At 35.4% G+C, this 24,627-nt stretch overlaps 1 protein-coding gene across 1 annotated transcript in view; it reads left to right on the forward strand.

The window, feature by feature from the left end:
* Positions 1–24,615, forward strand: part of LOC149423111 (tubulin alpha-3 chain) — a 36,353-nt gene extending 11,738 nt beyond the window's left edge. Inside the window, exons 2-9 of the mRNA XM_089632478.1 lie at positions 6,628–6,850; positions 9,701–9,873; positions 18,023–18,151; positions 20,847–21,017; positions 21,575–21,778; positions 22,025–22,080; positions 22,759–22,968; positions 23,504–24,615. Coding sequence (XP_089488604.1) covers positions 6,628–6,850; positions 9,701–9,873; positions 18,023–18,151; positions 20,847–21,017; positions 21,575–21,778; positions 22,025–22,080; positions 22,759–22,968; positions 23,504–23,687 — 1,350 coding nt within the window. The 3' untranslated portion in view covers positions 23,688–24,615. The remainder of the gene's footprint in view (positions 1–6,627; positions 6,851–9,700; positions 9,874–18,022; positions 18,152–20,846; positions 21,018–21,574; positions 21,779–22,024; positions 22,081–22,758; positions 22,969–23,503) is intronic.
* Positions 24,616–24,627: the final 12 nt, after the last annotated feature.

A 24,627-nucleotide genomic window follows, 5' to 3' on the forward strand; every position in this document is an offset into this window, starting at 1 on the left:
ATTTCATAATAGCTGAGAGTGTTGATTTTGGATTACCCATATCGTAGCTTCTGTCATAAATCACCTTAGAAACCCCATTTACAATATAATCCATCTATGTATGTATTATCTACTTTAATTGTTTGATTAAATATAACTGTGAAGCTGCTCATCTCGACACAGGAATTCCATAGTGAGATGAGCAGCGGCGAAAAAAAAACTTCATAACTCGCGATTGAAATGTGTGAAATGTTAAAAATGAAATGAAAGCCTGTGATAATTTTATGGATATAGATAGGTACCTACTTTAATATAGCTGTGCTGTTGAGCTTTATTGGTACATACTCGAGGTTAATAATGAATTGTATTTTTGCGTTTCTATTGACCACTTTCCGAGTGGGGTGGATCAAGCGTAATTTAGGGAAGATTCGAGGTAAATCGATAGCAGACTTGAATTATAGATATCAGAAAAGTACCTACTCAATCAAAGGTCGTAAAACACTAATTTATATTTGGCTGAAAACAGTTATTGTTGGAATCTACGAGTTATTGTTGAAATATTCAGTCATTTTGTACATTTCTTTAAAAAACATATAACCATAAAATATACTAAACACGTTTACTACATAAAACTTTCAATAACTTACAGGAATCTAAAATAATCAAAACACAATACTTATTCATTAATGTTACTAAACTCTTTTGTTTGTAAATAAATAACAGCAATTTTTTTTTGTAGAATACGCTTTTTATTGTATTGACAGCTTTGTACTTGTATTTTGAAATCTTATCATACTAATACAATTGCCAATACACTGAAAATAATAATCTAGAGGTGACTTTAAGAGAGTCGTAGGGAATAAGCCATGAGCCATGAACCATGAGTCAACATTTCTCCGGTAGCTTTTTCCTTTTTATGCCTGCAGTTATTCGAAACGTCCGTCTGATGGGGGGTGGAAGGGTGGAAGGAGGTGGTTGTCTGGCGCCCAGACGGTACACAGTCACAATACAGCCTTATACTGGGCCAGGGATCGGAAATCTATTTTTGAAAATAGTAAACTGAAATTCCTTGAAAATTTTACAGTCAGATATTGCCTCCCTGGAATTAGAGGCAATATCGGGTTAGTGGTTGGATCACTGGGAACATCCTAGCTGGTTTCCTTGATCACCGCGTAAGTAGACAAATTGTCCCTAATGATATCAGGTCGGCTAGTGTTGAATCACCCACAGTGCTATTGGGCCCAGTATCGCCATCTTGATCGACGAGCGCTTCGCTGCACGATCAGTTTCACTCTGCGGCAGAGGCAGGTGTGTGGAGAAGACGCCAGTTTTACCTGCATCATCACTCTTCCTAAATCACCTTCGGTTGCAAGGAGATGTCTAAGGCCTGTGTTCAGGTTTAATTTTATTTGTCTGGGATATGATTAAAGGTTTTACAACCCTGTCATAGGCTAGACAAGCTGCCTACCTATATCTGATCAGGAAAATTCTGGCAACTGCCTCAAGTTGATCGAATGGCTGCCAGACTATAAATGAAAATGCTAAATATTCGACGCCATTTGTTACTAACATAGAGGAATGGTTACAACACAACGTCGCTACATAACAATAGATTGAAAAGATTATTTTTTTACAATTTAACACCGGAAAGTATTTCCTTTTCAATTACTTTTTGAAATTTACGGTGAATTCTAGCTACTGCAAATAAAATTGATTTAGTCAAAAGTTAGGCATTTCTAATGTGGCAATGTGGACATTTTAATTTCGGATTTAGCCAAGATCTTCAATGTGGTGACCGGATAAATCATCACAATGATAATTCATCACATCTTTAAAAAGTTATATAAAGTCATGAAAAGTGATGAAACAAAAACTTTATGAACTGGGTTAAGTAGGTTAGGTTAGGTTAGTTTAGGTTAGGTTAGGTTAGGTTAGGTTAAAAAAAAAAATTTCATCGTTTCTAATGACTTTATATCACTTTTAAAAAGTGTGTTGAATTGTCACCGTGTTGAGTTATCATGGAACCCTTCAATGTACCGTTCTGTTACTTTTGAATTCCAATACGTAGGAAGGTGAACTTCCAGTGTGAAGTTAATGTAAACAAGTTAGCAATCAATAATAAAACTTTAAAAGCATCCAATTTAGATACCAAACGAGCCAGTGTTTTTTTCCAATTCACATTCGTGTCTACTTGTTGTGAAACAAGATACAAATATTCTGTCTGGGTTATAATAACTACATCAATATGGTTAAGTTGCCAATTGGTTTAGTTAAAATGCATCGTCCCGTATCTGAATAAGGCAGCCGAGACAGTTCGGACATCATTCGAATTCCTTCACGAACAAAGAGGGTTATTTATCATAACAAAATAATATTTTGCTCGCAATGTAGTATGGCCATTGGCCAATGAGCTGTTAACAAATTTATTATCCAGACTTATTTACGAAGGCTACTAATCATAACACTAACGTAAGAACTTCTAATGTAACGTCTATAGGTACCTTTATTCTGAACAAATATTTAAATAAAATAAAACAAGTTAATTTCGCATAAGAATTCTACCTGCTCGAAGTTAATGAGACCTATACAGACATTTACTACAGATGTGTGCAGATTTGAAGATTAGGAGCGGCAGGTAAGGCTAGGTCAGGTTAGGTTAGCTTACTTTAAGGTTAGGTTAAGGTAGGTACCCCGACTAACTAAAAGAACGGTGAAAATCTTAGTGCAATTGAAATTTCTACAAAATAATAAAAAAGTTGAATTTTATCGGTAAAAAGAGCCACCCTGAAATTAGGTATGTATATTTGACGGAATTATCTTCAGACTAGTAATTAAATATATTGACTTATTAATTCGCTAACTCTGGTTCGATGAATTCTAGAACTTTGAATTTAAGTGTCATTTTCAAAATTGTAACTAATTGATAATCGATAAAGTAGGCAATAATATAATAATTGAATCAGTAATACTTTCTTTGGACTACAATGTTTTTTTTATACGTTAAGTTATCTTAATATATATTTTACTCTGAGGAAGGTACGGTTATTCCGAAACCAAAATAATCTAATGGTTTAAACAAAGTAATATTGTTTCTTTTATTTATAATTGATAACCACAAAGTTATAGTGATTGCAAACAGATTTCTTTGGTATTCATTTATTCTGTCATTTTTTTGGTACCTACTATTGTTTTTTTTACCAGAAACTTATTTTAATAATAAATTCAGTATTTAAAATTTGTATTTATTTTGTTCAAATTTCTTAGGGTTAATTATAGCAAATAAAGTCGGATTTCGTAATTTTTCAAAGGTCTGCGCATTTTTCATTTTCAAGAAAACCTTATTTACTAAACTAATAGCTAAATAGATTTATGGTAGTGTTTATTTGAGTCCTTGTTCTGATGTGTTCTTTACATAAATTTTCAGCATCTCTTGATTTTTCACGGGTATGTTTTAGTATTACATAGTAAAATAGTATAAAATAATGTCGCTTTCCCCGTCTGTTTGTGCGCTTAGTCCATCTAAGCTACGCATAGGATTTTGATATAGTTTTCTCTATCACTCACCGAAAGGTTTATATATATATATATATATATATAATACACGCATGTTATATTTATAGAAAGTTGAAGAAAGTCGATGTTTTGTAATCAAGTCGTCAAAATATATATTTACAGGCGCTTAAATTGCTAACGCTGGCTAAACCTTATAAGATACATCAAAATAATGTACCACGAAATTTTATATCTCTAAAAAGCCTCACAACTAAACCCTGATTTATTATAATTATGTAATCTCTTTTCATACTCCAAGCAGGTCAGTTACAAGACAGTACCTACCATATTATTGTAGCAATTCTATATCAACGTCCCAATATCACACTCCTATGCGACGGATTCAACAGTTGGTAACAAATACTACGATGTTGTTGATATACTTAGTACATCAATTTCATTATATAAGCATATCTTATTGAAGTTTTTTTCATCAAGTAGGGGAATATATTGATAAAGATATTTAAATTGACAGTATTACAGTATTTTGCACGTTAACCGTATTTTGTCGGCTGAAAGAAAAAAAATATTTTGGTTTTTTTATTTTTATATTTTGTACCTGCATACTGTGTGGATCAAATTCAACAATATTTTTATTTATATATGCGTTTTAAACAGTCATTTCCTGCACTATTTACGAGTATAATTTCTTAAATATTGTTATATATGTATGTATAAGCCTTAATAGGCGTAAAATAAATAAATAAATAACTTCAAAACTTTACTCCAAACCATTTATAAGTCACCGACCAACGCCGGTACACTTCAGCTAGTTACGTAGATTACACAGAATTCTGAAATAATTTTACCTACAGTTTCTGGCTTCTATAAAAGGATAGGATTTTAAATAGGTTTCCCTCTATTGGACAATAATTTAACGCAACTTATATATACTTATACTTATTCCAAGTACACACACACTTTACACGGCAACACGATAAAATACATTTAAATACCATATATACTCATTATGGCAAGCAATCCATTGGTTACGAGGGAAGCAACATATATAATTGCCTCCCAGACGAAATTAAAAATGAAAAAAGTATAGGTACATTTAAAAAAAAATTGTTCAGTTTTATGCTCAATCAACAAAACAATGAAAGTGAATAATATCGGTGTGTTATATATTTATGTGTAATATATATGTTATTTCTAGTTAAATAAGTGAAAATGTAATTTTCTTTTATCTAGAATAAAAAAAATAAAATAAAAAAAACTTATCGTGTTAACCCTTTCAGCCCCAATGTTAATTCAAATTAACACGAACTTTGTGAATTTTTTTACCGTAACTGTAGCGATTTAGAAAAGCCACGTTTTCGTTTTCTTATAGTTTGTAGTCTTTTCTGTGGCGTCTATTTTTTCCGCTCCGTTGAAATTCTTATTCCCGCCACAACAACGATAAATATCTTGACATCTGCTTATTGTGAGTTTCATCGAATTTCTGCCGTCATTGATTACTTAATTTAAGGTGAGATATCAATATTTTATACTCGAATTACAAATATTTTAACGCATTAAGATGTGTTCTATAATAATAACATCAATTTAATTCACTGATCACAGTCATTTCCCAGAATATTGTAAATGAATTTCAATGTTCATTCAAATTAACACTGGTAGTGACGGACATGTTTTCGACTAGTATGGCGAATTTTTAAAGATTTATTATCTTAGATTATTTCTTTATTTATGAATGAATTTTAGTTAAAATGTTATTTGTTTGTACCTTAGAGATTATCACTACATTGTCAATGTGCATTTTTGACATGAAACAGTTATTTGTAGTACTTTTGTTTTATGTTTATTTTACGTTACTGTTTAAAAAATACCCTCTGACGCCCAATGTTAATCCAAATTAAAAAAGAAAAATTAAAAAAAAAAATTCAATTCCAAAAATTTTCAAATAATTTTCTGAGGTATTATCAAGCATTACATATTTTATATGTGTGGAAACAATAATGCGGGTGTGAAAGGGTTAACAAGTAATTTATTACTTAGAAATAACATATTCCTCAATTTAATATAACTTTCTGGTAAAACTGAGGCTTCGAAATTTCGTTTAAATTTATTTAAAGTTTTAAAAAATTGTATCAACAAAGGAAAAAAATTAAATTTCTTCAAATGGAAAAAAAACCTACAGTTTGGTACTAAACTTTACAACAAAATCCCACTCCCATCAAAAAATCACAACAATATTTAACATTTAAATCTGAAAAAAACCTTGATACAAAACATATTGATATAAGTAGGTAATAGAAAATATACTTACACCAAATACAGACTGAAACTGAAACCACACAACTGCACTAAAAACACCACTTAATAATATATATTTAAAATTATTTCAGAAAAAAACACTACACAACATATTTATAATTATTACTTCATATTATTCATACTACAAATTTTAATATTATGTAAATGAAATCCTCAGCATGGGAGATCCCAGAGAGGATAACATTATCTCCATTTGTTACAAAAAAGATAATAAAACATTTATTAGTATTAACATAATCAACACCCCGATTTCCATTGGAAAACTTGAGTATAGTTGTATTTTTATACAAACATGTGTTTGAAAAAATTCAATTGTTTATATTTGATGAAGTTTGTTTTGTAAATGGTGAGGAATTTTTCTGTGTGGTTCTATTTGTATTAAAACTTGATTATCAGTAAATATAGTTATTGTTCTCCACAGCATTATATTTTACAAACATGGCAGTACTGTGCATATATTATTTGATAAATAATATAACTCGAAGCGGATAACAAACTTTATTGTGTATTTTAAATGGTTTAGTGATGAGAATAAAACAAAGGAGGGTTTAGTGATGAGAATAAAAGAAAGGGCTAGTTGCTTGACAGAACTTGAAAAAATCTTTCACAGAACTAGAAAATGAACTTTGAAATTTGGAGAATTGTTAAAATTCTCCGAAACAACCCGTCCTTAGTATCGCCCTGTTGAAAGACCAACATTCAGAAGCGAAACGTTGCTTGAAATGGCTTTAGCCAGACCTGAATAGCCAGGTATTTCACCTTCATTGGAAACATCAGATAATATCAATCTGTTTACAATATTATTACTTATTTCAGAGGGAATGTATCTCCGTACACATCGGACAGGCCGGCGTCCAGATCGGCAATGCCTGCTGGGAGCTGTACTGCCTGGAGCACGGAATCCAGCCCGACGGACAGATGCCATCAGACAAGACGCTGGGCGGGGGAGATGACTCCTTCAACACATTCTTCAGCGAGACCGGCGCCGGCAAGCACGTGCCCAGAGCGGTCTTCGTGGACCTAGAGCCTACTGTCGTCGGTAAGTCTGCAGTCTGCTGGTGTGGAGTTGGAATTTGGCCTCCTACGCAAATGATATTCACTGGCTGCGGTCCTTTGCCTTCAATCCTTCAAGTTCTGCTTTAATCATTTTCTGTGCGGTCTAGGACGGATTGTTTCACAGCATTTGAACATTTCATTTGAACATTCAAAGATACAATTCAAGTTCTGTTGTTATTTCTTCATGAGCCGGTTGCCTCACGGTAGGTACTTGGATAGTAACAGACTTTCCACTCGAGCGATTTTTGGTATAATCTGGGTGGATTCATTGGATTTAAACCACAGTAAGCAGTTTCATATGTTTTCTAATTAATCTTTTGAGAAATGGTATTATTAGTAAATAATATGGTAAACGTATATATAAATGACTCGAATGGTTTACATAACTTTCACAGAACTCAACAAACAGTTTTTAGTATATCCACTTATACTTATACTTCGATTTTAAACGCCGTTTCCGCAGGGGTAAGCAGAAAAGATGGACCGCCAAACAACTCGGTTTTGGCACGCACTCCTTGCTTCATTCGCCCTCATACGTACACTGTCTTTAACGGGCGTCCCCGACTTCTGCTAGCATTCAAATTCGCGTTATACCTAATATATTATTTCTTTGTCCATTCGCTCTACACGCCCAAACCATCTAAGCTTACCATTCTTAATCTTACTCATTACACTTAAATCAGCCATGCATTCTTTGCGAATCTGCACATTTCTCACACGATCATAAATGGTTTTAGAATACACAGGCCTCATATACAGGGTTTTCCAAAAAGAGGTGTTTTTGATATTTAATCGTAAAAGATCAATGGTTTCGTTGCTTGTGTGGCACGTAGCGCCGTCTTGTTGAAAGTAAACATTGTCCAGATCAATACCATCCAATTCCGGCCATAAAAAACCATTAATCATCTCTCGATAGCGCAATCCATTCACCGTAACTGTTGCTCCAGCCTCATTTTGCTTGTTGACGAAGCCACCGAGGTGGAAATGGGCCTCATCACTCAAGATGATTTGAATTTAATTCACTCAAGTGAATTTTAATAATTTCAATACGTTGTTGAAGCGTGTATTGTAGTTTCTACTTGTCAAATGTAAAAAAATGACCGTTTTAAAAGTAACATCTACCGAAATAGCGGGCTATTCAAAATAACACCTCTTATTGGAGAACCCTGTATTTTAAATATGATTCTATCAAAGCTATATGCAGTTATTTCTTACACACACAGACCCTTCTACAAGCGTTTTTTGGCATCCAACTTTGGACATTTTCAATGAAGCTGATTTTTAAATAATCTATATGTTCGGGCATATAACCAATTGTTATTACGAATAATTATTCCCTATCTTCTCGTCCTGTAACCTTATCACCAGGAGACGGGAAGTACTTCCAGTACAATTTCTGCACCGCCTCTGATAACAGGTTTTTAGGTTGCAATTCCGGGTTAAGTGCAATACACCGTGGAGTTTTTTTACGTGCTGGCAGAAAGAGGGAACATTGTGAACACCAGGACCAATGTAGGACTTTCATTATTCTGATGGCATCCTCTCATAGTTCCATTTCGTTCCCTTTTCGTTATTCTATATTTTATAAAGAATATTTCAAGAGCTATCGAAACAGTAACCAAACCCTTAAAAACCACGAGGTAGATGATAGCACTAAGCAGGAAATTTCTTCCTATATTTAGCCCAAGTGAATTTCAAATTAAGGGGGGAACCTTGGACGAGATAAGGGTTAGGCATAATTCTTAGACCAAATAGTTTCAAGGAATAAGGAGACGTAGACCGTAGAACCCGTCTAGATAATCAATTATCGCAGCACAGTGGCCAATAAGCAGTTAGTAGATACTCAGTCGTCACCGGTCAGTGACCAAATCACAGGCCTCCACTGACTGTAACGCCAGCAATACCGCCAGACTGGGTTATCGACCCAAACATTTCTCAAAGAGAGGCAGGCTGAACCATTTAGGCAGCCGAACGCATAAAACATAAGTGAAAATACTATTGAAGGTATAAATAACCTTGAAAGGTTCTGAAAGTTGTATGATACAAAAGTTTTTCTCTATGTTTTACGAAGTGATTTACCGACGTAAAATCTCAACCACGAGAAAAAAACAGATAAATAATTTGCTGTTTTATTATTAGTTAGTAAATTAATTACCATTTTCAACCCGTAAAATATCGACTACGAGAATAAAGCAGATAAATAGTTTGCTGTTGTATTATTAGTTGGTAAATTAATTATCACTTTAAACCAGTGGAAAACATAGTTTTTTTAACTATACTAACTATAATACATCTATTTTTATTAATATATATTTTTTTCTGTCACTGAGGATTGAACCTTCAGGAACTGGAGTTAACCGCGCTAACAACTGAGACAAATCCCGATTGGGTAGGACCAGCATTTATTTCGTATATTAACTCAGAAATCCAAATCAAAGAAATGCGTATATCTCTGCGTGTGTATGCGTGATTGCCACCAAAAGATATAATGCATTGTCATCAACAACGAGCCTATCTACCGAGTTTCAGCTCGATCGGATCTCGGGAAGTGGGTTAATTTCCGCTTCCAAGACATGCACTCATTCATTACTGAAAACAAATGTCAAATTCCAATAGATTTATTTAAAAAAATACAGAGCAAGGCGCCATAATATGTTTGTTTAATTAACAACTAATCTCAATTGGTAATCGAACTCAAAATCTCTGTCTTCCTTCTGTGTCTTGTTCTGTATCATATTTCGTTTACATTAATCACTATTATCTTCTTATTAAACTAAAAAAATCTACAATATCACATCTTACTGAAACTAAATATTTTTATTTGTGCATCCAGACGAGGTTCGCACTGGCACCTACCGCCAGTTGTTTCATCCGGAGCAGCTTATCACCGGAAAGGAGGATGCTGCCAATAACTACGCTCGTGGACATTACACTATCGGGAAGGAGATCGTCGACGTAGTGCTAGATCGCATCAGGAAGCTGGCTGACCAATGCACGGGGCTGCAGGTGAGGATCAAACATTTCATCTCATCTCATCTTTCGTCTTCTTCCCCTTGTCCTATTTGGGTCGGGGACAGAGGAGGCTCGTGACTGAAATTGCCAGCAGTGCATTTCACTTTTAAAATGTACCTAAATACAGTGGTGCCTCACACAACGAACGCCTCGCACAGCGAATGCTGCACACAACGAACTTCCTTTTCGTTCATTTCACGATTCATACAACGAACTTCGCTTCACACAACGAACTTCGCTTCACACAACGAAGTCGCCCGATCTTCTACGATCACTGCCGATTAATTGCATCCTCCCGCGCAGGCAGTCGTTAGACTCGTTAGTCACTGCGTAGTACGCTTAACTTACGCACGTATCGCAGCAATCGTTCTTCATTACGAATTAAATCGCACACGTATCACGGCAGTCGTCCTTTTAAGATAAACTCAACATTTTTTTTATATGATGGGTTCTAAAAAAAGCAGGAAGGTGATTTCTCTTTTGCGCACCATCGGCGGAAAATGGATGAAGATGTGCAAGATTCGATTATTTCTTAAAATTAAAAAATGTGTGTTTTTTTCATTATGTTTTTAGATGTATCTAAATAAAAATAATAACAAAAAATTTATCTTTTTTTTATGTCATCTTACCATATTTTATGCTACAGAACGAATTATTTTTTTTAACATGTATTGTTATGGGAAAACGCGTTTCACATAACGAACTTTTCGCATAACGAACTTGCTCCTGGAACGAATTAAGTTCGTTGTGTGAGGCACCACTGTACATGAATAGCAAATTAATAAATGTGCCTACTGCAATTAATTTACTCTCCTAAGTTACATTTGTAAAATAACTGAATAAATAATACTGTTCAGACAGCGTTACCAAAGTCATCTCGATTGTATCAAAGGACAAGCAATTGTCAATTGTTGAGAATCTCGCGAAACTGTTTAAATTCACCGTTAACGAGTGCCAATGTGTGAATATTATAGCGCTAACATTGTAAATTAGTATTCCTAAACGATTTCCACCATACGCATGACCAAAGTGGTGGGAAATTCAGTTGCCTTCAAGGCCCTCCCGCACATGCATCGAAATTGCACGGGATGAGTTATATATTGTGATGTTTTGGACATCCACAAAAATAAACGATAAATAATAAAATAACGTGCTCTAAAAATTTTTTGTTTAAACAACGACGGAAGATTTATTGACAGACAGGCCTTGAGTAAACAGATTCCCACGGGAAAGGAGAGACCGGAGGACAGTCGAGTTTGGAACTTGGGTGGATTGACAGCCCCGAGAAAGGGATACAAATCAGAAGTGTTGTTTGAAATTGCAGTTAATTATTGAATTCAAATGGTATTAGAGAATATTGCGGAATATTGAATTAAAGTGAAAGATTATTGATCCGGTGTTTGTGTGAAGTGAAAGTGATTCGACTCAGTGGGAAAACAATTAATAATAATGACAATAATAATAATTGGATAATTTGTAGAGCGCCGTTTTGTAAAAACCCACCTCAGGGGCGCCAGGTGTTGTGCAATCGCGATTGTGTTATAAAGTTGTGTTGATTTAAACGTGATTTCGTATACAGTTCGAACTAGATTGCTTGTCTTAAAAACATGAAAATAATAAAAATATTGATTGCGTTTTAAAATAGAGTGAATGTACTTAAAGGCAGGAAGTGTTTAATCGGGCTAAGTTATTGATTTGGCGAGATGGCATTCTATCCACGGAGACCGAAAACCAGAGAATCAAATAGATTATTAACTGTGGGTTCGAATCCTAACAGATTAGGGAGGTACAATTTTATTTACAGGAATATTTAATTACCCTTTTATAAGCGTAGGGAGGAGGTCGAAAATTAAAGTGATTTAGCTATATAGTGTAACCAGGTAAGTTTCACACGAGGATTTGGAGGTGACTAACAGGGTGAGTTTTTTTATATTATTTATTAAATTTCAGAGGACCTTTTGAAAAAATAGGATACAACCGAGGTACAGGAACCGAGTTTGCAACGCCTGCAACCCAAATAATCTTCCCATAAGAAGGGATACGCTAGACGCATTGTCAATCAGCTGTGAGCGAGAGACGAGTCAACGACCTTTTCATATATAGGCCGAGAGGCGCGGAGTACAGTCAGTCAAAGGGGAAGTTTTGCTAGCGTATGCCGTCCCAAATTGAAAGCGATCGGATGCAACCAGACGGAACAAAATTTAATACTTTTCATCTATTATTTGACTTTCTAAGTTACGAATTGGGATGCACAAAAACAAATCTAAAGTCGAAAGAGGGAGATGGTAATCTCCGAAATAAAACTACCAACCGAACAACTTTTCTCAACAGGTATCTTTCGAGAGGTAGGCAGCCTCTTTAAATTAAATGCAAAAAATCAAACCAATTATCCGTTTATACCTTACCTGAGAGGATAGGTATTCAGTAGAAGTTACCCATACCTAATACACGAGGATGCTAGTAACCTCATAAAATAAATACTGGAACCAAATATTAAAATACAGACAGTCCTCATCCCAAATTTGGCATTTCGAGTAGACCTTACATATATCTCACATGATAATTGGCTGAATGGGTAGGCACACAACCTATCGTTAATAAGCAGGCAAAATGTCGACAAGATTGTCGTGTGTTATCTATGTATTGACCTAGAAAGGGATGTAAATCCCCGACGGCGTGGGAGTTACAACGTTTTCTGGAGGTGGCACGTAACTTAGGACCTTGCGTGTCACATTTTCGCGACTAGATTCGTGATAAAGGGATGTTATGGTTTTCCCCTTCTACACTCAGTAAAGTAGTTTATCCTGGAGGTGTTTGAGATTGGGGCAATTCTGAAATTGGTGAAGAGACCTGGTTTTCTTTATTCTGGCGTGAAGGTTGCCGATTTGGAACAAGGGGAGACCCGGCCGGTTGTGATATCCAGACACGCAGATATCGATCGCCTTGCTCAAATTATCATCCATCAGTTTTGTTTGGTAAGCGGAGGAGCCAATCTTAACTTGAAAAAAATTCATTTCCTTTCCTCTCCTTCCCCTCCCAAAATATATACATGGATGGCGCCGACAACTAACACCATAAATTTATCGTATGTATATCACATATATAAAATCTAACACTTTATTATATTCACATTACCCTACGATAGGTAGAATCGAGTAGCTAGGGGGGGGGTGAGCAGGCGACTTAGAAGATAAGGTTTATGAAATGGTTTTGAAAAACAGCGGTAATGGATTCAACTCACTCTATCTCAAAAGAACCAAGGGATACCACACAAAACATAAATAACTAGGTTTCTAAACCGAGAAACAAAAACCCAACACAACGTTCGGTGAAGCCTTTTTATACTGAACCGTCACGTGAAATGAGTACGTTCAAGGTCGTACGTCACGTAGACAAACTAGGATGTACACACTTGAAGGGGTGTGTAATAAAGAAAAGACGGCAGGGAGGACCTTCCTACCCCGGATATATATATAACCAAAGCCTTATGGAAAAGTTACCTACGGGACTTAAGGAAAATGTATCGTAGAAAGAAGAGAAGGAAAAGTTTGAAGTAGAAAGGGCAGATCATTACATCTGGTGCCGCAAACCAGGAGAGATAGATATACAAGCTGGTTTGAATTCATTACTGTTGTTGAAAAAAAAAAAAAAATGGATTTCATAAACCTTATTAATTCACATTAACAGCAAAAGAAATGGTACCTATCGTCAAAAATGATAACAGAGACATCGTACTTCAAAGGCAAAATAGAATAAACAGACAGACCCGGAAAACATTGAATTCATTGTGACGACAAAAAACATCTAAAATGTTCATAAACAACGAAGCCAAAGGATAAACAAACATCGAAATCGGATTAATTATAACACAAGAATAAGATAGCTGGGACAAATCTAAAATAAACATTGCATTCAGATATCGTGAAGTATATGGCATATTTTATACCGTTGATATTTGAATAAATGTAAACAATTATTGTTTATTCCAGATCTAAAAGGCAGAGAATGTTTAAGACATAAATAATAAAAGACAGACAAAACCATCGGATCACCGCCGAGGACACAAAATAAAAACAAATCAACATGAAAATAAATAACACTCGAACATAATACAAATAACGTATTGAGGTGAAACAACACTGTTTAAACAAATAACTCAGAGTTTAAAAATAAACAAGTGTGACATGACATATTGAATTCCTACCCATAGAGACACAAAACCACTTGAAAAAGCTGAGGGCGGAAAAAAACTCACCAGTAGAACAAGCCGATACTCACGGGAACCAAAAAATAAACAGATGGTAGGTTGCGAAGAAAAAACCGAAGAACAGGGGCGCTCAACATTTTGGAAGAATTAAAATAAAATTTAAAATAAAAATAAAAAATAAATACAGAGGTATTCGAGAAACGTAAATTACCTATAGTTATTTCTAATCCCATCGACTAACACGAGGAAGCGAGATTACCCGTTGGGCTTAGAACTAAAGGGAGGCTGTGATGTTTTGGACATCCACAAAAATAAACGATAAATAATAAAATAACGTGCTCTAAAAATTTTTTGTTTAAACAACGACGGAAGATTTATTGACAGACAGGCCTTGAGTAAACAGATTCCCACGGGAAAGGAGAGACCGGAGGACAGTCGAGTTTGGAACTTGGGTGGATTGACAGCCCCGAGAAAGGGATACAAATCAGAAGTGTTGTTTGAAATTGCAGTTAATTATTGAATTCAAATGGTATTAGAGAATATTGCGGAATATTGAATTAAAGTGAAAGATTATTGATCCGGTGTTTGTGTGAAGTGAAAGTGATTCGACTCAGTGGGAAAACAATTAATAATAATGACAATAATAATAATTGGATAATTTGTAGAGCGCCGTTTTGTAAAAACCCACCTCAGGGGCGCCAGGTGTTGTGCAATCGCGATTGTGTTATAAAGTTGTGTTGATTTAAACGTGATTTCGTATACAGTTCGAACTAGATTGCTTGTCTTAAAAACATGAAAATAATAAAAATATTGATTGCGTTTTAAAATAGAGTGAATGTACTTAAAGGCAGGAAGTGTTTAATCGGGCTAAGTTATTGATTTGGCGAGATGGCATTCTATCCACGGAGACCGAAAACCAGAGAATCAAATAGATTATTAACTGTGGGTTCGAATCCTAACAGATTAGGGAGGTACAATTTTATTTACAGGAATATTTAATTACCCTTTTATAAGCGTAGGGAGGAGGTCGAAAATTAAAGTGATTTAGCTATATAGTGTAACCAGGTAAGTTTCACACGAGGATTTGGAGGTGACTAACAGGGTGAGTTTTTTTATATTATTTATTAAATTTCAGAGGACCTTTTGAAAAAATAGGATACAACCGAGGTACAGGAACCGAGTTTGCAACGCCTGCAACCCAAATAATCTTCCCATAAGAAGGGATACGCTAGACGCATTGTCAATCAGCTGTGAGCGAGAGACGAGTCAACGACCTTTTCATATATAGGCCGAGAGGCGCGGAGTACAGTCAGTCAAAGGGGAAGTTTTGCTAGCGTATGCCGTCCCAAATTGAAAGCGATCGGATGCAACCAGACGGAACAAAATTTAATACTTTTCATCTATTATTTGACTTTCTAAGTTACGAATTGGGATGCACAAAAACAAATCTAAAGTCGAAAGAGGGAGATGGTAATCTCCGAAATAAAACTACCAACCGAACAACTTTTCTCAACAGGTATCTTTCGAGAGGTAGGCAGCCTCTTTAAATTAAATGCAAAAAATCAAACCAATTATCCGTTTATACCTTACCTGAGAGGATAGGTATTCAGTAGAAGTTACCCATACCTAATACACGAGGATGCTAGTAACCTCATAAAATAAATACTGGAACCAAATATTAAAATACAGACAGTCCTCATCCCAAATTTGGCATTTCGAGTAGACCTTACATATATCTCACATGATAATTGGCTGAATGGGTAGGCACACAACCTATCGTTAATAAGCAGGCAAAATGTCGACAAGATTGTCGTGTGTTATCTATGTATTGACCTAGAAAGGGATGTAAATCCCCGACGGCGTGGGAGTTACAACGTTTTCTGGAGGTGGCACGTAACTTAGGACCTTGCGTGTCACATTTTCGCGACTAGATTCGTGATAAAGGGATGTTATGGTTTTCCCCTTCTACACTCAGTAAAGTAGTTTATCCTGGAGGTGTTTGAGATTGGGGCAATTCTGAAATTGGTGAAGAGACCTGGTTTTCTTTATTCTGGCGTGAAGGTTGCCGATTTGGAACAAGGGGAGACCCGGCCGGTTGTGATATCCAGACACGCAGATATCGATCGCCTTGCTCAAATTATCATCCATCAGTTTTGTTTGGTAAGCGGAGGAGCCAATCTTAACTTGAAAAAAATTCATTTCCTTTCCTCTCCTTCCCCTCCCAAAATATATACATGGATGGCGCCGACAACTAACACCATAAATTTATCGTATGTATATCACATATATAAAATCTAACACTTTATTATATTCACATTACCCTACGATAGGTAGAATCGAGTAGCTAGGGGGGGGGGTGAGCAGGCGACTTAGAAGATAAGGTTTATGAAATGGTTTTGAAAAACAGCTGTAATGGATTCAACTCACTCTATCTCAAAAGAACCAAGGGATACCACACAAAACATAAATAACTAGGTTTCTAAACCGAGAAACAAAAACCCAACACAACGTTCGGTGAAGCCTTTTTATACTGAACCGTCACGTGAAATGAGTACGTTCAAGGTCGTACGTCACGTAGACAAACTAGGATGTACACACTTGAAGGGGTGTGTAATAAAGAAAAGACGGCAGGGAGGACCTTCCTACCCCGGATATATATATAACCAAAGCCTTATGGAAAAGTTACCTACGGGACTTAAGGAAAATGTATCGTAGAAAGAAGAGAAGGAAAAGTTTGAAGTAGAAAGGGCAGATCATTACAATATCTGCACTCTGCCAACACATCTCTGGTCCGGAGCCCCTAAATACCTGAAAAAAACCCTTGACTCTGTGCAAAAACGGGCGGTCCGTTTGATAGATTCCCCAATCTTAACAAACGGACTGCAATCTTTAGAGCGCAGGCGTCAGGTAGGTATGCTGTCCTTGTTCTATCGGTATTACAGTGGAAGATGCTCTGAGGAACTAGCGTCATTGATACCTTCGGCACCGGTGCGTAGTCGGGATACACGCCAAACGCGCGCCCAACATTTGTACACGGTTGATATTTGTCACATGAGAACGGGTCGCTTCTACGATTCGTTCTTAAGTTCAACAGCTCGGCTGTGGAACGAACTGCCGGCCTCTGTTTTTCCTCCCTCCTACAACATGAGACTCTTCAAGACCCATGTTCACTCCTTCCTCTCCACAAAAAGACCCTCCACACAGCATCCCCAAAGATGACATATGCCCTGAGGGAAATTATTTTCTTCAGGGCCTCCTGTGTGGAGTTAATATAAAAAAAAACATGAATTGTGAAAAATGTTTCATTGCCCATCTCCCTTGATTCTATCATGTATGCTCTATGCGTAGTACCCAAGGCTCTTAGAAAATATATACTTTACAACCCATTGTCATTTAAAAGAACCATTTTAATGCGGCATTCTTGGTAGGTATTTATAATACTTAATCTACTGAAGCTCGGCTAAAGTTACTTCGGCGTTTTCAAGTTTGACACTTCGAACATCGAAAAAAAACAAGTTGACCACATCTTTTTGTCATTGGTTTTCAATAATTTAAATAAAGTTCTTTTTTGCAACTGATTCTTGATTTTCTGAATGAATTCACTTCCTGTCTAAAATCACAGATAAAATAAAATTCAGAAGGAACATTTTTTAGGGGGGAAATATAAACACTGATCATGTCATTTCTATGACATTTCTCATGACTACTTATATTGTATCTGCTTAAATCGTTCATAGTCCGTTTATTGTGTTATTTACATTTATTATTGTACTTCTGAACAACTTACCTACAACAATGCATAAATTTAAAAGCCTTCAATTAAAGTAAATTATTTGCTATGTTATTAAGTTGGTACCTACCTCCTGGTTGATATACGAGTGTTATTCTAATTATCTATATTTGTAAATACTAACTTTATTAATTATTACTCTCCAGGGTTTCCTAGTCTTCCATTCATTTGGTGGGGGCACCGGTTCGGGTTTTACTTCCCTGTTGATGGAACGTCTCTCAGTGGACTATGGAAAGAAATCCAAGCTTGAGTTCTCCATCTACCCTGCCCCACAGGTAATAAAAACACACATTATTAACACTCCCGTACCGGACGGGGGGAACACACATACACTAACGAGAGTTTTATGCTATATCTAAGTTGTTTTTTACACCACATACTCTATAATTTAGGTATTCCTAAAAAAACTATTTGGTTATCGATCTGCATTTAAAAAAATTATATATTATTTCTAGTTTCTTAGATATTAAATAGTTTGTACAAAATTCCGGCAAAATTCCTGTCCCCTGCCCCGCACCTCAGCTTCGTAACATCGGCTAAAATTCCCCCGTCCTCATCCCCACTCTCCGCTCTCCACCGAGAACGATCCAGCGAGCGTAAAAGACGAGCGTATTGGACCGTAAAAGTTGCATTTTATGGAAAGGGCTAACTCCCGGTCGCGTACACTGCACTTCTGGTATTTCCTTTTGCGATGCTAAAATGCTCGCTTGCTGGACTAAGATCGGCCTGTCTGGCGTACATCCGGTAAATTTCTCATGTTTAGAAACATTATTAAAATTAGGTCTGTCTCTGTTTCTCACATGGAAAATAAATCGGTCAGAAAGAGACACATTTTGTTAACATTTTTAAGTAATTTGAAGGAACTTGAATAAAAACTAAGTACTATATGGTTAAAAAGTCTATCGCAAACTTCTGTTAAATTGTATATTGGGTTTTAGTTGCTAATTCTCTAAATTTTCGTGGTAAATAATTCTCTGTAAAAGCGGACTAGTTTCGCCCTGCTATGGGCATCTTCAGACTGGTAAGCAGTACATTTACACTTATGAAATGGTGTTTATAAATTAATATCTATTTCAGGGTTGTAAAATATTTATTCTGTACTTACAATATTAGAATTTATGTAATCAGTCGGCATGTATTTATTGCAGTTTATTACGGCATATTTACCAATGTTTTAAATAAGATCAGAAAATTCTATCGTTTTAATTCATTTGTGTGAAAACCGCACAAGAGCCGTCCTAGCCAGTGGAATTATGGCATCCCCAATTGGGGTATTTTGTGAGGCTGAAGTTAGTTGGGATAGGGAGGGGGAGGATATGGGAAAGACAAAGGTTGAAGTACATGCATATGCAAATCTAATAACCATATAGACTTAAGTCATTTCAAGCAACGTTTGGATTCTACATGGTGGTCTTTTACTAGGCCAATACTGAAAGCATCTACCGCCCTGCAACTTGATATAATATATTTTTTCTTTCATAAATATTACAGCATCCGTTGTCGAGGGGTAAGGCTCTAGACTAGTAAACCGGAGGCCGCGGGTTCAAATCCCGGTGTGCGTAAGTAAAATTTAATAGATTACTTTGTGATATTTCACAATTTACTGACCAGAATTCATTTCGAATGTTGCTTGAAATGACTTTGACCTTGTTTGGTGACCAGATCTGAATAGCCAGGTATTTCCCCACCTTCCTCCTCCCCATCTCCTTACCCTCCCCACTACTTTTAGCCTTACAACATAACAGTAGCGGCTCGTGACTTTTGGGTCTACTAATAATTGAAATATTTTCACTTTAGTACACCTAAAAGTTAGAAGTTTTATTACTCCAACATACCCCATTTGGGAATGCCATAGTCTCACTGGTTCCAGATGATAAGGAGCAGTTGGGACTGTTGTGGTGTTTTCACATAGAAAAATCAACAGGAATATCTGAGGTTACAATAGAAAAATAATTTACTTCACGTTTAAGTTTTAAAAATACCTTATTTTTCACTATTTTCCAAAAATTCGTTTTATCTCGAACCCCTCGACATACAAACGAACCCATTATTTTTGGTAAGGCAAACACTACGATTTAACCCTAAATGTAAATATACTATATAAAATAATAAATTAGGAATTATAATCTTCACTTACATCTAAATATTCACATAATATTCGAAATAACATCCGCACCTAGTTTAGTAGTGCTAGGTTTTTAAAACTTAAAAAATATATCCATCATTTACAGACCACCCTATGCAAGAAACTAGCCACCCACGTCGACGCTTAATCGCCTATCGGCAGTCGAGATTCGGAAACGAGGCGCGATGCTTGCTACGTACCCGCCTTCTCTGTTTTCTTTGAAAACATATGCGTTATGGTCTAAATTCATTAGAACATTAATTATGACTTTATTTATGAAACGATTTTGATAACAACTACTGAAATATGTAATATATACTTCCCTCTAATTATAACCAAAACAAATTTCATCGAATTATGTCATTAACACCTTTTAATAAGCAAAACAAATTGGGGGATTGAGTGACCCCGCTTCGGATCCAATGTGATTTTTTTCTTTCCGGGACGAAAGGGTTAATAGATACGCAATCTAACTGCATAATCTACCTACCTTATGTTGTGGTGTTTCACAGAAATTCAAATGTAGCATTGTTATCAAATGGAAAATCAGCTCCATTTTGTGTTTTTGACATTTGAAAGGTTCTTGTTAAACTGCTGATTTTCATCCATTTCAACTTTCAATCCAATTGTGATCAGCAGAAAAGTTCAACTATCATGTTGTTATGCTTGTCAGCTAATCACAATTTGACAAAAATCTGAACCTGACCTATAATCGTCGTTTATCATTCAAATGAAAAAAAAAAACAAAATAGCGTTGATTGGCCATTTGATGACAACGCTACATTTGGAGTTTTTGTGAAATATTTGAATAATGCTTAGTTATTCATTATTATTAAATGTTTAAGGTGTCAACTGCAGTGGTGGAGCCATACAACTCCATTTTGACAACTCACACCACCCTGGAACACTCTGATTGCGCGTTTATGGTCGATAATGAGGCCATTTACGACATCTGCCGCAGGAACTTAGACATTGAGAGACCCACGTACACCAATCTGAACAGACTTATTGGACAGGTAAAATAAGTAAAATGATTTTAACGGGATTCAAATAAAAATCTAATATGCAGAAGTACAATAACATTCTAATAACTACAGAAATGTAATTATTAACCCCATTTTTAATTTTTTGAAACCACAAATTGCAACCTCGATCATTAATACTTTATACAAATACAACCTAATCTAAAAACTAACTCAAAAACAATTATTATTGGAAATCCTTGAATATATGCAGACTAAATATATACTGCTTCTTAATCATCATACTGAATTCTGTTTTTACACAAGGAATAATTTCAGGATACAAAAACTGAGATTCTATAAGAATGGATATTACCATTATGCTTTTGACCGTGTAATATCAAAATCGTATGAAAAAATACAATGTATAAACAGAATGGACTGTATTTTGCTCAGCAATATTGCTATTACATATTAACTGTAGCTTGATTTGATTTTCTTCTAGGTTGCATAATCTATCCACATAATATTTCTAGCATGCCGCTATTAACAAAAAGGTGATAATAACTCCAAAATTAGGTGGTAAAGCCATCAATTTGATTTGATTACAGATTGTCTCTTCCATCACTGCCTCTCTTCGCTTCGACGGAGCGCTGAACGTTGACCTGACAGAGTTCCAAACAAACCTGGTGCCATATCCTCGTATTCACTTCCCGCTAGCCACCTACGCACCGGTTATCTCTGCTGAGAAGGCGTACCATGAACAACTGACTGTGGCTGAGATTACCAATGCCTGCTTTGAGCCAGCAAATCAGGTAAAGGCAAAATTTCAATTGAAACCAATTAATTATGTATTCAACTTTTCATTAGCATCGGCGCTACCTGCTGCTACCCTCGGAGTCCTGACTACCTCCAGGAAATGTTTCCACTTGTTTCCCTTCATTTCCTTTTATTCATTCAGTCACCTAAATCTAGGTTATTATTTTGTGTAATGCATATCAGCAAAAAATGAAAGTATATGATGATATTGTTGTTTTCATGAATTCTTTTTTGATTTACAGATGGTTAAATGTGATCCTCGACATGGAAAATACATGGCCTGTTGCATGCTGTACAGGTAAATTTGATGTGTTCTTTAAAAGATCATAAATTAAATAGAAATAAACGTACTCCCTATTTAAAAAAAAAAACTCATTTGACAGCCTTCAGCACATTTGTGCCAAAAATGCAAGTAACCCTGGACTTGTACTAACATTGCTACCGGAACATTCCAATCATGGCTATAATTCAAATAAAACATCTCTTTTACATATTATCTATTTAACCCTAAGGATACAACCAACTACAATAACAGTTCAGCGAAATCATCAAAAGTTTTGAACGCATTCAATATTGTCCATGAAAATTCCTAAGTAAAACGTTGACATTATAGATTTCAAATATAATTTTCAATATCATATTTGGCTTTGAGATATTTACAAAATATTGGCCGTCTTCGAAGAATTAAAATTAAAAAATTTAAAAAATGAAAATAAAAACGTTGGCAAAAACACATTTTGAAAACATAAATAAAATTCTTTACAAGATTGGTTGTATGTTCTTTCTGAATTTTTAAAAATATGTAAATAATAAAGTTAGCAAAACACATTTTGAAAAAATAAATGAAATTTATTCAATGGTATATTAGTCGCATCCAGTCTATCAAGGATTAAAAGCTGTGACTACCCTAAGAAAAATGAACATTTCTTTAGTTGATTTTTACAACAAAATTAACTAATTCCATTTAAATCTTTAGGGGAGATGTAGTACCAAAGGACGTGAACGCCGCCATCGCAACTATCAAGACGAAGCGCACCATCCAGTTCGTGGACTGGTGCCCCACCGGCTTCAAGGTGGGCATCAACTACCAGCCCCCCACTGTGGTACCAGGGGGCGACCTGGCCAAGGTGCAGCGCGCTGTGTGCATGCTGTCCAACACCACGGCCATCGCGGAGGCTTGGGCCAGGTAAACAACTCGAGTTTACTGTATTCAATCTGTATTCTTTACAACTTTACTGTAAGCAATGAATATGCATCAATGTATGCTGTCCAATACTATGGCTATCGCAGAAGCTTGGGCTAGGTAAACAATAAATTGAATTCATTGCTGCACAGTATTCAATGTGTCTTTACATTCTATGCAAAATTGACTGTATCAAGTAATTAAGCCAGTGGACGGATAGGCCCTCGGCAGGAGATCACTGTAATCAATAATATTTGGATGATTTGTGTTTTCGTGTAGCACCATTTTTGATGAAAAATAATCTCAAGGGTGATGTATTAGGTGAAGTATTACCAGCGCCTGGAGAGGGCTGCTCCAAGTGCGCCCGCATAGGGCCGGCTCTGTAGGACAGCCTTGAAGATTTTTACCTAAAGAAGAATATTTAGATATCTTTCCTTTAGATATTTTTCCCTTCTCTATGTACCAGTATGTGTATGCAATTTTACTTGACAGTTTTTATAAAAGTTCTACTGAATTAAATCTATATGTTTATTGACAGGCTTGACCACAAGTTCGACCTCATGTATGCAAAGAGAGCCTTCGTCCACTGGTATGTCGGAGAGGGCATGGAGGAGGGAGAGTTCTCCGAGGCTCGAGAGGATCTGGCCGCCCTCGAGAAGGACTACGAAGAAGTCGGAGTGGACTCTGTGGAGGGCGAAATCGATGACGGAGATGAATATTAATTAGATATTAAGATTCATTACAATCAATACCATATTGTGCTTTATAATATACATTATAACTGACAGAGTTTGTTTATATTAATAAATGTTTTTTTTCTTCCTTGCACTATTTGCTTGAATGAAATATTATTGCATTTCAATTTTATGATCAATGTTTGTGACAACATTCCCTCCTATTTTTTTATAATTTCGTGTATTTACCAATTTAAGGAAAGGTTTTATTGATTGTGAACGGGGAATGAAACAAAACCTTGGTTATCAAATCGAATATAATTAATTTTTAAAAATCAGTAATAATTTTTGAAAAATATTTATTTATTTCATATTACCTAGGTTATTTTTCTACTTATTAATGTTGCTTGTTTTAATAATATAATGATTTTAAAATGGTTGTAACTAATAAATTAAACCTTTACATTGTTAAAATATCATGTAGATTGTTTTCAGCATTACAAAATGTACACCTATTCGTAATAAATATAAAAAACTAAAATTAACCTTGGATTTTCTTTCTTCAAACAAATTCATGTTTGAACAGAATTAATACATTATTTATATTACATTACCAACTATGAATTTGAAGCATGTTTTACGGGAAAGGAAAACTTCTAAATTCAATAAAAATCATAAAATTTTGAAATTTACAAGTAAAATAAATAATAAATAGACAGTCGAACTTGGTTAAAACAAGCAAAATCAGTATATGAGCTTTAATATAATATTTGGATGATTTGTACAGCACCGTTTTTGTGCAAAATTACCTCAAGGGCGCTCGCTCTTACTCTTTTTTTAATTAATTTATTTATTATTCTTTTTAATCAGAGGTTTTCTGTCAATTGTACCATCAGTTAAAATATATCAGTATGATGAGAAAACAAAATATTACCTATTAAAAACTCCAGAATATTTCAATATTTACAGAAAGCATTTTATTTATTAT

This window comes from Hesperophylax consimilis, chromosome 6 (assembly GCF_061612785.1).
Source record: "Hesperophylax consimilis isolate HC1 chromosome 6, BYU_Hcon_1.0, whole genome shotgun sequence".
In the NCBI taxonomy this organism is placed as follows: Eukaryota; Metazoa; Arthropoda; class Insecta; order Trichoptera; family Limnephilidae; genus Hesperophylax; species Hesperophylax consimilis.